General features: G+C 32.1%; 1 protein-coding gene across 1 annotated transcript; it reads right to left on the minus strand.

Annotated features, from left to right (window-relative positions):
* Positions 1–525: 525 nt before the first annotated feature.
* LOC143084278 (uncharacterized) lies at positions 526–16,218 on the minus strand. The gene is made up of 4 exons (XM_076260687.1): positions 16,134–16,218; positions 8,381–8,557; positions 5,863–5,966; positions 526–3,052 (listed from the first exon to the last, which is right to left on the minus strand). The coding sequence occupies exons 1-4, from the start codon at positions 16,216–16,218 to the stop codon at positions 2,120–2,122; spliced, it is 1,299 nt and encodes a 432-aa protein (XP_076116802.1). The 3' UTR covers positions 526–2,119.
* Between the last annotated feature and the right edge of the window lie 992 nt (positions 16,219–17,210).

Consider the following 17,210-nt stretch of genomic DNA (forward strand, 5'->3'; position numbering starts at 1 on the left):
TTTAAATGAAGAAAACTTAGAATTGACTGAAGCAATTGTTGTGAAATTTTCAGAGGATGTAATTAGATCATATATGTTTGCTTCCTTATACTTTTTATATAAAATTAAAGCTTTTGCAAAGAGATATAAAAACTTTTGAAATAAGATATTAAAGAATACACTAAAAATTGGTGAAATTTACATATTTAAAAAAAAAAACTGTTCATAATTAAAAAAAAATTGCAGGAAAATCATTTAGTACCTTTATTGCAACAAACAAAAAAATTACATTGATATTTATATTCTTATTTATGTTTGTCAGTTGATATTATTATTATGTTGTTTCCTTTGAAAAGTGGATGAATTCTTATGAGTAAAATGTTGTTAAAATTTTTGTTTTTATTATTTTGCATTAACCCTTGGTAGTTTTGTAAACTTGAATGTCTCTGGATTAAAGAAAAATGATAGAAAAAAGATTAGCAATGACTTAATTTTTTACCATGTTTGTCACACTTTGGCATCATTTTTTTTTAAATAGCCCACATGTAAAAACAAAAAAACAAAAAAAAACTGTCTCAAATCATTTTAAATATTAAATTCAATGTCTATCCATTTCCGTTGCAAGATGGTTACAAAAAAAATTTAATACAACAAATATATTTAAATATACTGATCACACAATTCAGTTTTTTACTTTTATACACACCACTTGCAAAGCGCATTCACACGTTAAAATTTAAATAGTATTTGCAACAACAAAAACATATTATAATTGTTAAATAACTGTCTAAATGTAGCAAACCATCTTAAAGTTTCTTACTAATATCAAAAACTCTTAAATGTTAATCTAGTTTAACTGCAAGGAGGTCCACAAAAAATCAAAACAAGCTTTTGGAGACAATTTGAATTATAAGTGCTTTAAACATAGAGTTTTAGATGTTGAGATCAGTGAGGTCAAAGGATTTCCTCAAATGCTGGTGAAAGTTCCAATTTGCTTTGTCAATTGCTCTCACAACAACTGACCAGTTCTTCTCAGCAAGTGATGGTAGTGATGGGTAGTGAGTCTGACAGGCTAAGCGAATAGCATTTATCTTCTCACTTGATATCTGTCCCTTTATAGAAGCTTTCCCTTGAAATACTTTCCCTTTTACATTTTTGTTCAATACATCTTCTACAGAGCAAATATTCCTGAAGAGGTTGACAGCAAATCGTCTACTAGAATCACCTGCTGATATTTTGGCGTCTTGCAGATGGTTGTCGGGGATCTGGTTGTATGGTGATATAGTAGGTGCTGGTTGAAACAAGTGCAAATTGGTTTTCACAGAAGAAGGTTTGTTATGTAAAATTGTTGTCAAACTCAGAGATAAAAACTGTGGGTCAATCACTGGTGTTCTAATGTGCAGAGAAATTGGAGTAATAGGTTCTTTATCTGGAATGTTGCTCTGGCAGTTCAGTTCAGCTAAGATGTCTCTGGCTGATGAGGTTGACAAAATATTGCTACTTGTAGCTGATGGCAATGATGGATTTGGATTTCTTACTTTAGTGATAGTTGATGGCAGAGTTGAACTTGATATTTCTGTTGTATATCTGGGTAATGGCTCTGGAATGCAGCTCTCAATTGAAGATTGTAATGAAGTAATAACTGGATCTGTCTCTGTTGATGTTGGAGCAGCACTGAATGATTGAGGATGGATGGAATCTGTGTTACTTGTCATAACATCAACGACTGAAATTTGTACCGGATTTAGAGACTGCATTGATATCAAAACTTTAAGAACTTCGTTCATTGTCTTCTCAATTCTGTCAAGGCAACTGCAGTGGTGTTCCATTTGGCAGGATGGGGTTGTATTGATGTTGTCCTTCATAATGCTCTGTAGAAGACGTGCTGATTCTGGGCTTGCAATAATATGCTGAACATTGCTGTTAGATAGAATATCAGTTGGATCATCTGTGAAACTGGTTCCTTGTCTTGCTGATGAATGGGATGATTGAGTAGTGTTCTCTAATTCTAACATTGGTACAAGTGGTTCTGCTACAAATATCTGCTGAGTAGAGAATGTTGGTGACTGTATAGATCCTGGAGGATGGAATGTAGTTGACTGGCTGAGAAATGTAGACTTTATGTCAGATATTGGGTTGATCAGTGATTTTGGAATATCAGGCTGAATAAATGGCTTGCTATACATTGCTGAATGAGTAGAATCATAATAACAAGGTGTTGCTGACTGAAAAGATGACTGAGATACTGCTTGAACTGATGCATGTGGTGATGGTTGAGTTGAAGTTGGTTGAGTTGAAGGTACTGACAGAGGTGGTGACAATACTGCTTGAACTGATGCATGTGGTGATGGTTGAGTTGAAGTTGGTTGAGTTGAAGGTACTGACAGAGGTGGTGACAATACTGCTTGAACTGATGCATGTGGTGATGGTTGAGTTGAAGTTGGTTGAGTTGAAGTACTGACAGAGGTGGTGACAATACTGCTTGAACTGATGCATGGGGTGATGGTTGAGTTGAAGTTGGTTGAGTTGAAGGTACTGACAGAGGTGGTGACAATACTGCTTGAACTGATGCATGTGGTGATGGTTGAGTTGAAGTTGGTTGAGTTGAAGGTACTGACAGAGGTGGTGACAATACTGCTTGAACTGATGCATGGGGTGATGGTTGAGTTGAAGTTAGTTGAGTTGAAGGTACTGAAAGAGGTGGTGACAATGACAATATATCACGATTAGCTTCTGTGGATAACACTGACTCAGGAGATATGGCAGACTGAAAATGAGTTTTCAACAGAATGGCTGGCTGAATATCAGACGGCGTTGATGACTGGTAATGACTAGTTGAATGAGTAAACACTGGAATTGAAGATGGTGTTGGTTGAATATGAGATGATAAGGTTTGTTCAGGTGGTGAGTTCTCAAGAGACATTTCTTCTGAACTTGACGTAAAGCTCATAACTTGCTTCATCACCTCTTCTGATGCAAGGTACTTGGCTGATTTTACACTGCTGGTACTACTGACGGACTTAGGTGGAGCAGTGGTTGCAAGGATGTTAGTCTTTTTCTTTTCAGTCTTCTCCTACAAGAAAATAAAAAGAACATAAAGTCATGTTTCTACAACCAAAAGTTCTGAATTCTCAAGTCAAACTCAAACTAAACAACAAATGTATGTTAAACAGTTCACTTCATTAGGCCACACCAATTTAATTTCTTGTTCTACAGATTTTTGGACTCCAAAATTTGGGGCGAGCGAGCAATTTGAAAATTTAAATAAAAAAATATGTAGATTGCAAATTTTGAGGCGAAGCTTGAAAAGTGAAGTTGTGCGATTGTATTTTTTTTTTTTATTTAACAACATCAACAAACAATAACTGCTGAATGACAGGCCCCTGAATCAATCAGGACAGGTGAATAAACATGCAGCGGCTGTGGATAGTTTTGTTTCGCCAGCATACAATATAATTGCAGTTGAACATGTTGAAGGCAAATCCTTCAGAAGTTCTTTGTACTTTATTCTAACACAGAACATTTTTTTGATAGGGAATATAAGTAAGGGGGAAAGAAACCAATTTTTGTTTGTAACAGGTATTTCCGCTGTTATAAATTTATATCGGAGCACTCCCACTTTGGATACATAGGTTTCATGCTCAAACAAATATTCTCACAGATATTTACATGTTTACACAGTGTGGTGGGGTGCTTTTATGTTTAAAACCATTAGATTGTGATTTTAAAACAAATGTTGATATCTTTTTATAATATTTACAAAAACAACAGTGCGTGAAATGGACATGATTACATTTCTGGATGTGGGAAGCGGGAATATAATTTTTTTTTTTAAATAATCTGTTTTGAAAACTAGAGGCTCCAAAGAGCCTGTGTTGTTCACCTTGGTCTATGTGAATATTAAACAAAGGACACCTGTAGATGGATTTATGACAAAATTGTGTTTTGGTGATGGGGATGTGTTTGTAGATCTATCTTACTTTTCTAAACATTCTTGCTGCTAACAGTTATCTCTATCTATAATGAACTTAGCCCAATAGCTTTAGTGGACAATGTTAGTGAAAATTTATAAATTTTATGAAAATTGTTAAAAATTGATTATTAAGGGCGATAACTCCTTAGATCAACTAGATACCCTAATGATGATTGTGGTCAAGTTTGGTTTAATTTGGACCGGTAGTTTCAGAGGAGAAGATTTTTCTAAAAGATAACTAAGATCTACGAAAAATGGTTAAAAATTTACTATAAAGGGCAATAACTCCTAAAGGGGTCAATTGACCATTTTGGTCATGTTGACTTATTTGTAGATCCAACTTTGCTGAACCTTATCGCTGTTTACAGTTTATCTCTATCTATAATAATATTCAAGATAATAACCAAAAACAGCAAAATTTCCTTAAAATGACCATTTCAGGGGCAGCAACCTAACAATGGTTTGTCCGATTCATCTGAAAATTTAAGGGCAGATACATCTGGATTTAAAAAACAATTTAACCCCATGTCAGATTTGCTCTAAATGCTTTGGTTTTTCAGTTATGAGCCAAAAAATGCATTTTACCCCTATGTTCTAATTTTAGCCGTGGCGGCCATCCTGGTTGGTTTGCTGGGTCAGTGGACACAATTTATAAACAAGATACCCCAATGATGATTGTGGCCAAGTAGTCTCAGAGGAGAAGATTTTTATAAAAGTTTACAGGACGGACCACGGACACCAAGTGATGAGAAAAGCTCACTTGGCCTTTTAGGCCAGGTGAGCTAAAAATAGATGCGGGAGGGTCCATCAAACAAGGAAACAAATTGGTATGGCCTTATGAAAATTTATTGTAAAATTCTATCTCATAGAATTTTTTTATGCACTCATGTGTTTTTTCATGAACAAACTAACCAAATTTGAAATTTTCAAAGACTCATAGCTTAAACAATAGCACAGTGTCAGACCCAAAATGTTTATTATATTTTTGAAAAAATGTATCTATATATAGTAAAATCTTCATTTTGGCAAATTATAAGAAAATTCTGTCTCAAAGTCATTTACTAATGATCTGCCTTTAATAACTTATCTTGATGATCATTTTCAATTTAATTGATCTTGTTGATTCCATTCATTCAATATGGCTAATAAGCAATAGTTTGTATAACATTTGTAATCTAGAGCATTTAATTGCTGAATATGAGGTTCATGTTTTCATTATTGTTGAAGGCCATAAAGTGACCTTTTGGTATTGCACAAGGTCATGTTTTTCTCTGGCTGTTTATGACATCTTTACACTAAATACATTGTATGTTGGATTTGTACGGATTGATAGCTGACTATGTGGTATGGGCTTTGCTCATTGTTGAAGCCATTTGGTTACCTCTAGTTGTTAATGTTTGTGTCATTTTGGTCTTTTGTGGATAGTTGTCTCATTGGAAATCATACCACATTTTTTTTTATATAATATGTATATATGTTACATAGCATTTCAATAGTAAAACTTAAGTTAGAGACAAAGAAACATAACTTTGATATTTGTCATGTATCATGTGATAGGACTTAAGTCTGTGTACCATTTTTGTATTTTGTCTATATTGTTTTGTTCATAATTCATGCTATTTTTTATCATTTTAATTGTATAATGTTTGTAATTTAGAGCATTTAATTTCTGAATATGAGGGTTTATGTTTTCCTTATTGTTGAAGGCCATATAGTGAGTGACCTTTAAGTTATAAACTTCTATGTCATTTGGTCTCTGGTGGGGAGTTTTCTCATTTGCAATCATATCACATCTTATTGTTTCATAATTAAACCATAAAATTTCTTTTGAGTTGGAATGAACATGATTTGCAGTTTCTTTATAAATCTTTTGCTACTTTTAAAATGTGAGTGCCCATGATCATATATACCTTTGTACACACTGTTTTCTTTTTCTTTGCTGGTGGAGGATTTGGCTTATCGTCATCTCTTCCAAAATACTTGTCAATTGCAGACTTTAACTCAGCTTTATTATCTGAATTATAAAATAAATAAGTAGTCATGTTATTAAGACATTTAATGATACACAATTATACAAAATTTTCCCCTGGTATCAACCACCCATCATTGTAGAAATAAAACCAGTACTTGTACCAAAGATATATATTTACTCTCAATATATTAATTTTGCAATAAAAGGTCGCAATAAATACAAAAAGACATTGTAAAGCAGTTAGTTGTATAACAATGCTGATGCTCTCTTTTGAATATGAAATAAACATTATTCATACATATGAAGTGGGGTGCTTATTTTCGTCATATCTCTCCATGTTTTCTATAGTTTATGTCCAGGTCTATTTGAAGCAACTGATATTTCTATATGACGATAACTTCAAATGCAAAACATTCCTAAGTTTGAAAACATGTTTGTTTGAAAATAATCATCTGTAAAGTTAGATTAAAGGGTGTTTGAAATTTCCTGATGTTTTGTCAATGGGGACACATATTCGCTGTTTTAACACATCACATTCCCATGGTCCAATATTTGATTTGATAATAAGTACAGTTTAGCCTAAGGGATTTTGACTATTTACAAGTTTTCGAAAAGGAGGGAGTCAGGGTTTCCCCTGGGTCAATTATTTTTTTCGCCACCTCTTTCGCCAAAACAATATATTTTTCGCCACTTTATTATTTTTTTCGCCAAGTAACATAAATATATTTTTCGTTTAAAATTTACCTTTTTTTCTAACCCCCCCCCCCTTTTTCCCTTAAATAAGATGATTTTGTTCCATAGTTGCTATGGTTATTCTCTCAAACTTATTTTAGAGTCTACATTTTAATGAATAAACACTAAACATTTACTTTAAAACAACAGAATTTTTTTTAACTTAGTAAAAGGGAAAATATTCATTGTATTTTAAACAACTTTTCTAAATTTCTAAATGAGGGGGCAACTATACTTTTAATAATAAAGAAGATATAAGTCCTGGAATATAACACAATTAATGGACATATTTTGATAATATAATACCAGTATAGTTCGTAGTAGGGAAAGTTTCTTTACAAATACTGATGTGCCCTTTTGTACTAAGAAGTGGCTTTTACAACAAAACAAAAGCTTGTCTCGCATGAAATTGATCCCTCATTTCATGTATAGTCATTACATTGAAGGGTTACTCTCATTCGAGGGGTTGTTCTTAACCTTTGGATAGATTTCTTCATAACGACAGTTTTCTTTTCTTGACCATCGTAAATGAAAAAGTTGAGACGTAAAACTATGTCTGAAACACGTGTGTCACTAAAACGACTTTAAAGTAGTCTCCCTAATCAATAACTTATATTAAAGTCAAAGGATAATTTAAATTTTAAATCAGAGATTTTTCTTGCTTTTGAACATTTTTCGTCACAACAGCTTTCTTTGCTAAACTATCTTTAAAAGGAGAGGAGACGTCAAAAGTTTGCTTCAAACACGTGCGTCGCAAAGTGGTAAATAAATTATGTATATGACATTTAGCGGAAGCTAATTAACCATATCATTTTGTCAAACAATTCAATCAACACCTTTATTAATTAGTCCTTTGTTGTCGATAGGTATAAAATGCAATCAGCTGATTATTGATTTTCTGTCCAAATCTTAATGAGGTCAAGGTGAATTCCGAGTATTGTCTGATTGGGTAAAGTCCAAGAAACTCAAAAAAAGTAAATAAACAAGATGGAGGAAAATATATCGTTATATATATTTCTGTCGCCAAATTCTTTCGCCAATGACGAATTTTAATCGCCACAATTATTATTTTTTCGCAAATTGCGAAAATGGCGACCGCCAGCGGAAACCCTGGAGGGAGTGGACTAAATTAATACCCCCGGGGACTTCACCTATATTTCATTTAATTTGTTTTGTTGTCCCTACAAGAATATATATAGTTTAGGGGTGGGATTCTTAGTGTTAGCAAGTATTCAAGCTATATCTTGATTGATTTGTTCTATTGTCCCATACAACATGTACAAAAAATTAAAGAATATATATATGTGGTTTAGAGGTAGGGATCTCAACCATTTACAAGTTTTCAAACATACAGGGATTGGGGTGACCCCTATGGACTCTCCCTATATTTCATTTGATGTGTTTTATTGTCCCACTCAAGAGTATATATGGTTTAGGGATGGGGATATTTACTGTTTCCATTTTTCAAGTAATAGGGGTGACCCCCCAGGACATCCTTTTTATTTCATTTGGTTTGTTTTATTGTTACAAACAAAGAATATATATATATGGTTTAGGGGTTGGGATCTTCAAAGTTAACAAGATAAAAGCACATTCTCAAATTGAAAGGAGAGTGGGACTGACCCCCAGGGACTCATCCCATAATTGATTTAATTTGTCTTATTGTTCTGTGATAATTTCTGAAGAGTGCGCCTGTCTATTAATGAAAAGATATAAATGCTTACCTGAAAATTTGATGATGAGGGCATCTCTGACTTTTCCACACAATATCACTTTAGCTTTTGGACTACTATTGTTGTTGTTGATGTAATAAGCAGCATTGCCAAGTAATCGGAAAACTGGGGATATAGCAGAACTATCATTATCTGTCAAATGGAGTGCCACAAATCCTGGGACTTTTTCTGAAAATGAATAAGAAATAGATGACATTTTTTGTAAAAATATGACATTTCGAAAACATTAACAAATAGTCTCACATACCTTTGACTACAACACAATTCAAATAAACATGATAAACAAGAAAATACTGCAGTAAATCAAATACCACTTTTATAATCAACAAAGCTTACATGATTAGATACCCTAAATTAATGATGATTATTGCCAAGTAGTTTCTGAGAAGAAGATTTGTGTGACAAATTACAAAAATTAACGAAAAATTTACTATAAAGAACAATAACTATTTAAGGAGGGGCTATAACACCCTTTTTTTAGTTGAATGGTCATTCCCTGATCCCCTAATCAAGCTAATCAAGACTCAAAGCATCATCATTGCCAAACACAAAAATCATTTGAAAATATCTTTCCTAATTAAGTTGACTGGAGTTATACAGAAGTATTTGCCACTGATCAATCAATGATTCATTCATAAATGATGCATAACCACAACACACTAAACATCTCAATCTTCTTCTTTGTTTCTAGCATGTTAGAATAATCTTAAGAGAAAATGTTTTTTATTGGCTTATTAACTGATCATGAGAAACACATAATTTGATTGGCTGAGCACCTTGGAAACAAAATAAGGAACATGATTTTCACTAACCCATGCATGTTTTAGAGTTTTAAGCGATACCCTTAATATTAGTATTTTTTGATAAATGCAAGGACGTATTTGTAAGAATAAAGACAATAAACACAAGGCGAATATACTACACAGACGCGAGAACTCAGGACAAACAGACCCAGGGCGAACATGTAAACAGGCAAATTGTCTTGATACCAAATTCATGCATGCGTAATACAAATATCTACAGTAAAATCTTCCAGTTACAAGTAAACAAATAATGTTCATGAGATTGTTTTCAATCCTAATTTACAAATAAAATTATTCAGATGCTTAATCATGTGTAAAAATCCTTGTCCGGAATCAGAAGTTGTTATGAAATTGTAATACACAGAAACAAATGTGGCATAGGGAGGTTCAATGATTTTAAAGTCGGCACCATATATAAAAAAAGAAGATGTGGTACGATTGCCAATGAGACAACTATCCACAAAAGACCAAAATGACACAGACATTAACAACTATAGGTCACCTTATGGCCTTCAACAATGAGCAAAGCCCTAACCACATAGTCAGCTATAAAAGGCCCCAATAAGACAATCTAAAAAAATTCAAATATGCCTTCAAAAGAAATATTTGCCTTTTTGCTGTGTAATTCCTTAAATGTATCAACTGGGTATAACCCCTTGACACAATATATTAAAATGGATTTTTGTCTGGTCAAGTTTGTACTGTTTATGTAGGAAGGCAGTATTTGATCATACTAGAAGCTTTTTCACTGTTAAACTTAAAAATGTCCATCTAAGAAAAAAGAGACCCACTTGAGGCTAAATTTAGATAGAATTTATACTCTCCTGTGTAAAAAATTGCTCACATGGTTGGAAATTCATGCAGCAAATATTTCAATAGTGCTTCATTTTGTAGTTTCAATATTTTATTTTATCAGGCATATATATTTTGTCATTTTGTACTGTTTGACAGGACTTTTGTTGGAAATTAATACTTCCAAGGGACATAATTCAGCTTTTTTATAGTTTAATACAGGCAACAAAGGTAACTTTACCATGTTTACAGATGAGTTGTTTGCATATTTAATGTTTTTGGACAAGATGTTACTAAGTTGTAAAACTTGTATCTGATCCTTTTATCATTTTAAACAATAAAATAAATTAAAACTAAACTTATTAATACATGTAATATTCAATGTTCTAAGTGTCTAATATCTTTGTTTTTATCATCTAAAGATAGAATAATGGATTTTATAGCAAGCTCTAAAATTTTGAGCCACAATATGGCATATATACTAACAATGACTAACATGACTGAAGCATGGAATGGTGATTAGTAATGAAAAATCTTGAATTTGTGCTGATGTTGTAAATTTTGGATAAAATGAATAAATATTGAATGGCAAGGTAATTTTTATTTGTTTAAATGGAACTGTTAATTATTCTTATTGAAGATAAGATATAATTGGAGACAGGTTGTTTACTAACATGACTAAGCCTTTATGAAATTAGTAGAGCAAGAAGTAAATCAGCATTTTGGGTTAGAGACATGCAATGATCTGTTTCTTTAAGTAATGGGGACATACAAGTGACATACAAGTGATTTATTATAGTCATGGTTTTCACAAAATAACCAATATTGCATTGGTGGTGTAATAAGAATTCTTTGTGTCACAGTATATGGAAAACGGTAGTATTACATTTTCCCAGCATTAGGTTGGCCATTTTGTGTAGCCAAGACAGGTGCTTAGGAAGTCGATCTAGGAGCGCTGTGATTGGATGTTAGGGTACAATATATTTTTTTCATTCATCTATGAATAACTGTAACTAGAAAATGACTAGTGTGTATATTTACAATATAAATTTTGAAACCTATTGAAATATATTCTTAGACTTAGAGAATTATTCGAAAAGACTTCTAAAATTTCACAATTTTCATGTAAAATGACGGTGGGCATGGATAACATAAACAAGTTCCATTGGAAGTTGGTCATGATTTTGCATGTGATTTTTAAATTTTACAATTTTTAAACAGAATAATATAGTAGTTCCACCACACATAACTGTTTTATACGAGTTTTATTATAAAAAGTGGTATATTTAGAAAATGTTAGTACATGTTTTGTCGCCTATGGCAGAATAAATGGTACCATTCTCCCTGTAATAACACCCTTACCACACCATCAAGGGGAAATTTTCTATTAAGGCAGATATTAACCTTGTCCGACTATTCGGGTTTTGGACTAATGGGGTGTCGTAATATCAAGGAGACCCCATTTGATAGAGCAATTATTCAGTACAAGAGGTTGGGAACAAACCCCCTGTATGCTTTCAAATAATAAAGAACATCGACCAATAAGAATAGTGAAAAGAAAATGCCGAGAACTATAAGTATTTCTGTAGCAGGTGTAAGAACACTGTCATTACTTTGATTTCCCATTTCATAACGCAAATTTTAGATGGTGTAATCGGCTTTGTTGTAAAAGAATTCTTTGCAACAATATGCAAATATGAACTCTCGCGAGATGTTCAAACAGGTAAATCAGAGATGATTTACTTTCTTGTTTTGTTCTTCATAATAATTAAGTTAGAAAATGACGTTATCGTTATGCGTTACATTTCACACGAAACAGAAGTCCAGTTATTTATTAAAATTGTTTTTGTCGTTAAGTTCTAATCATTTCCAGTCATACGTTATTGTAATTAAGCATGATTTATGTCTGAGCAAATGCTTTGAAGTGACATAGAGAAGCTGTGATAACACCCTTTAGTTAGCACAGGCATATTTTTTCTGTAATAACATATAGGTGTACTATTCAAAATTGGAATACTATGAACTGTTACATCTTTCAATAGTTAAGTATACAGAAAGACAATAGTAATATCAATAGAACTTGTATACATTTTAACTAAACTGATGAATTATATTGTCCCTTTGTAACATGTAACATACGTATGTTATCACATTTCTTTGATTTTTTAGGCAGCAACCATTTGATTTTCTGGGGGGGGCTTTGGTTTTTTTTTCTGTGCAAACTTTTTTTTTCGCCTTCGGCCAAGAACAATATATTTTTTTAGCGACAAACCGAAAACAATTTTTTTCTTTCAATTTTAGCATTACATATAGTGGCAGCTGAGGGTGAAACAAACAATTTTATTTTCTCAGGGTCCTAAACAAATTATTTTTTTCACCAAAACCAGGAAACAAACTTTTTTTTCCAAAAAAAACCATAGCCCCCCCCCCCCCCCCCCCCCCCCCGAAAATCAAATGGTTGCTGCCTTAGTCCACAATAACAAATGTATGTTATTTTCCTGTAATAACCCTAGAGTCATATCCCTGACTGTTCATATAAAAATATCAGTATACTTCAAAAGCATAAAGACTTAAACATAAAGTGAAGAAAACATGGAAAGATATGGCGAAAATGAGCACCCCACTCTAGATATTTTAAAATTGCCAAATTGAGGTCTTTCACTTTTTTTTATCTCCTACTTTTTCACTTAGTTTGAGGGGGACCGTCAGTGGCAGATCCAGTGGACGGTTCTTGGGGTTGGAACCAACTCTTTTTAGGACAATCAATGCACTTGACCCTTTGGAAACCGAAGCCACAGTATTTGACCTTCAGGTGTGTAAAAAATTAACAGCTCTTCATTTCGTATAACAAATGCGTAGAAAATTCATTCAATCGTTTATCAAATCTTTCCATAATTGAATTTACAGGACTAAAGGAATACCGATTAAGCAAATATAATCCTCTACAACATGTACAATGACGTCGATGATGGACCAAGTCCCACTTTTCCGTTTTGTTCAGGGGGAAATGAGTGCAGGGAAGTGTAACTAGTATATTCGCGTCGAAAATGAAAATCGGGAGCACAGGTGTACTTCGGTGTACTTCGGTGTTCAACATCTGGTTGGTCAACACAATTTACAAAAAATAAACTATAAAACTTTCTTTTACTAATGAAGCATGATTTTTATACTAAGATACTTTACTACTGTAAAGTGAGAAAAAACTACCTTTTCGCTTAAAACTAGAGTTCAACCCATTCTTGAACTTCTAAGATTTATGATTTATTTTCACAGGCACTTGTTTTCTATCCCATGTATTTTATTATTTATCTGGAATACTTTGAAAGAATTAAGACATTCTTAACCATAAAAACTGTGGGAAATAAATCTATATTTTATTGTGCTTCGAATTAACATACTACATGTAAACTCTTTATTTTTTCTATTTTTTTTAATTGCTTTGTGTAAAGAGGGGGGGTAGGACCTTTATCGGGACTCCGGGATCGGGTGTTTTTAAGCTCGGGATTTCGGGATTTACCCCTTCGGGTTCCGGGAATTCTGTTTTTTAAATTTTGGGATCCGGGATTTAACTTTATTTAAATTCGGGACCTCGAGATTTCGTGTTTTTAAGCCCGGGATTTCGGGGTCAGGACCCCTCCTACCCCCCTCTGTAAAGTTAGCTAGGTCATTATTTAACAATCGAAGTATTCCATATTTTCGGGCGTTTCATAGCAATAATAAAACCATGTAGTATGTTTTTTTCCTCATTGTTGAGGGCTACAGGCCAATTGTTCACATTGCAGGGGCGGATCCAGCCATTTTAAAAAGGGGGTCCTAACCCTGGAAAAAAAAAGGGGGGGGGGTTCCAACTACGTAGATATAGGAAGATGTGAGTACCAATGAGACAACTCTCCACCCAAATAACAATTTATAAAAAAGTAAACCATTATAGGTCAATGTACGGCCTTCAACACTGATCCTTGGCTCACACCTAACAACAAGCTATAAAGGGCCCCAAAATTACTAGTGTAAAACCATTCAAACGGGGAAAACCAACGGTCTTATACATGTTGCCATTCAAATGCATTGGTCGACCAAAATAAAGGTGGGGGTTATAATTCACTATATTTTATTTAACATGGTTGGATAGTTGTCTCATTGTAATCATTTTATCTGTTATATTTTTAATGCTTTAATTCTTTTCATACTACAAGTATTGGATTAGAGGGGTCCTTTCCTGCAAAAGTTTACGAAAGCATGCCAGATTTAAAATGATTTAATCTGTCAATTTCATTAGAAATAAATAACTTTTAGTCTTTGACCCTGTGAGCATGTCTATGAGTGAAAATAGAAAATGGTAATTATATAAATTAACTCTTACCTACCATTATCATGATTATTATGATCAGTACTTATGTAAATATGCGAAAGGATATTTGAGTAGGCAGGTCAAAACAGAAAAAAAAGCAAAATAAAAGGGGGGCTGCAAATGTCACCAAGAAAAGCTTCAATCCATTAAGGGTATTTTTCCGGAAACATAATACTCATTTATCTACATTTTTGTATCAAGTCCAAAGAAATTATATACATTTCTGCTCATTTTTCCATAATCATGATAATATTGAATTGAAACATTTGAGGGTCAAATCTTGGTTGAAAAATACTACAACAATTTCTGGACATAATAGGCGTTATGATGTGAAAACATGTACTTCTAAACCGATACATGTACATGTATATGGACAATAACATATGCTAGAGGCAATCTAAATGTTCATATCAGCCCAAAAATAAAAATAAAACAATTTCTTACATGTCTTTTCAATGCCAATTCATTTAGCTTTTCAACTGTTATATTTTGATTGCTTTAAGATTCAGTTACTACTAAGATAAAGATTTTTCAGTTGTAAATAAATTTGTTTAGACTTAGCAGGGATCTTTATACTATATTGGTGTCATGGTAAATAAGGATTTGATATTCTCTATGTACAATATAGCAAGCATAATATATTTAAACAAAAATTTAATTCACATGCTCTTTTTTAAATGAAATTATGAGTTTATTAATCACTTAAAGATCAATCTCTTGCATTGTTGTTGTTGTTCTGAATCAGCTTAAGCTTATTAAAAAGTTCTTTTATTAATTTGTTTTGGAAACAAACAGTAAGAATTTGTTGATTTAAAAGATTATAGCCCCTGGAACAAAAAGTAAAATTTTAAGTTCAAGATCCACTTTTATGCAAATCAATTTGTTTTATACAGGACATGTTATCATGTTTTAACTTAATATAACTTATTTCAAATTATATATCACATTACAATTTAATGAAAAGATATCATGAAAAGAGATGCACTCAGAAAAAATCAAAATTCAATTCGTCACCAAAAAGCAACACAATTATATAACTTTTTCTAATATTAAGTGACAACATCAAAAGTTCTATGTAGGTTAAATAAGCTTAATCTGTATTGTTTTTAACTCCCCCCCCCCCTCCCCCTGTTAAAATTTAGGGAAAATCATTTGACCAATAAGGATATGTATTAAAAAATGTTGCCAATTGAACAAAACTTATAGCAATTTTGACTTCCCTACCCTACCCAAAGTATTTTAATTATTTTTTTATTCTTCTTTAATTTTTTGATGTCATCTCTAATACCTCATAGATTTTTAGGTGAAATATAATTATAAAAATGATGAAAAATGGGTTAAAACAAATGCACTGCCATATAATATTTTCTTCTGGAGTCAAACACCCCATAAATCAGGTTAAAAAAAAGTTAAAATTTATATATTGTTGGCTCTACAGACATGACAGAGCTATATATCTTTAATATCAGAAATGAAGGGAAATCATCCAACTGGAAATTTAGTTTGCTTGAAAAATATTTAGTTGATTACATGTATATTATTTATAATACAAATCAAAAGAAATAGAACTGCAAAAAATGAAAATTATCTTTAGGAGGAGATATGTACATATGTAAGCTGTTCACATACTCATATACAATCTATTATAAAGAGTATTTGCATAAATATTTAAAAAATTGTCAATATACATGTATCTTATAAAACATTAAATAAGCATTTCTAGGGAAAATATTTATTTTACTATTTATAATTAATGCTTAGACAATCTGCAATAGAAAAAAGTTATTAGAAAAATACTTACTAGTAGCTTTTCTAGACTTGGATGACATTGCAACTGGCAAAATGTATTGTTGTTCAAATGAAGTGTTGTGTTGGTCAGTAGGCATTCAAATGAAGATTGTTGTACCAAACATTTAATTTAAACTCAAAAATACATAGTTCTGGTAATTGTCAACTTTGACATTACACAGTTTACAGGATGTTTATAGGTTTATGGCTTCAAAAGTTAATACATGCACAGGGGATTATCACACCTGTTTCACATTTTGGCATTGATCAATCAAATTTCTAAGGTAAATGCAATCTTAAGCCAACAGGTGAAATTCATCAAAATATTCAACTCTGAAATAATTTGTCAATCAATAAATCAAACAAAAAAAATTTAAAATATATCAGTAAATAAATAAAATCCTGAATTTTTTTTAAAAGTTAAGAGAACTTTTTCTTTATTCAATTCATGGAAGTTTATATAATATTACCAGTATAATTCTTCATTTGTCTTCCATATTTTTAAGAAATGTTAATACACAATAATTTATTTCTGAAAAAAAAAACCACTTGTATTCTGTACTTTAACCTTATAGATTACAAGTGTGATTATAAACTAAATTTACTGTGTTACAGTAAAAGGTAAACAGAAAAAAGTGTAAAACATCCCTAGGTCAAAAAGTCTGAATGTATAATTAAGGAAATCAATCTACAAGAACTTGTTGGAATGCACATGAAAATTTGAATATACTATAAACTGGATAATTCCAGTCTACAGGTCTACAAAATGGGGAAAGACTGGTCACAAAGAAGCCTCTCATTAATCTCAAAAGTCCCTTTCAATATTTATTGTAATAATTTTAGGTAAACGGACAGGAAGTCACAGGACAAAAAGTCACAAATAATTTGTTGACAATTGTTTTAATATATTATAGAAATATCTTTAAATATTAACTTTTTAATTCATATATTCGTATTAAAGTTAGGAAATGTGTCATTATACTTGGAAAAGGAAGATTATATTTAATTTTAATCATTCAAATGATTTTTCACACTGAGCGATTTTAGTAAATTTAATAGCCACTTTGACATTTTGGTTTTTAACAATTAT

Source organism: Mytilus galloprovincialis, chromosome 7 (genome assembly GCF_965363235.1).
Source record: "Mytilus galloprovincialis chromosome 7, xbMytGall1.hap1.1, whole genome shotgun sequence".
Taxonomy (NCBI): Eukaryota; Metazoa; Mollusca; class Bivalvia; order Mytilida; family Mytilidae; genus Mytilus; species Mytilus galloprovincialis.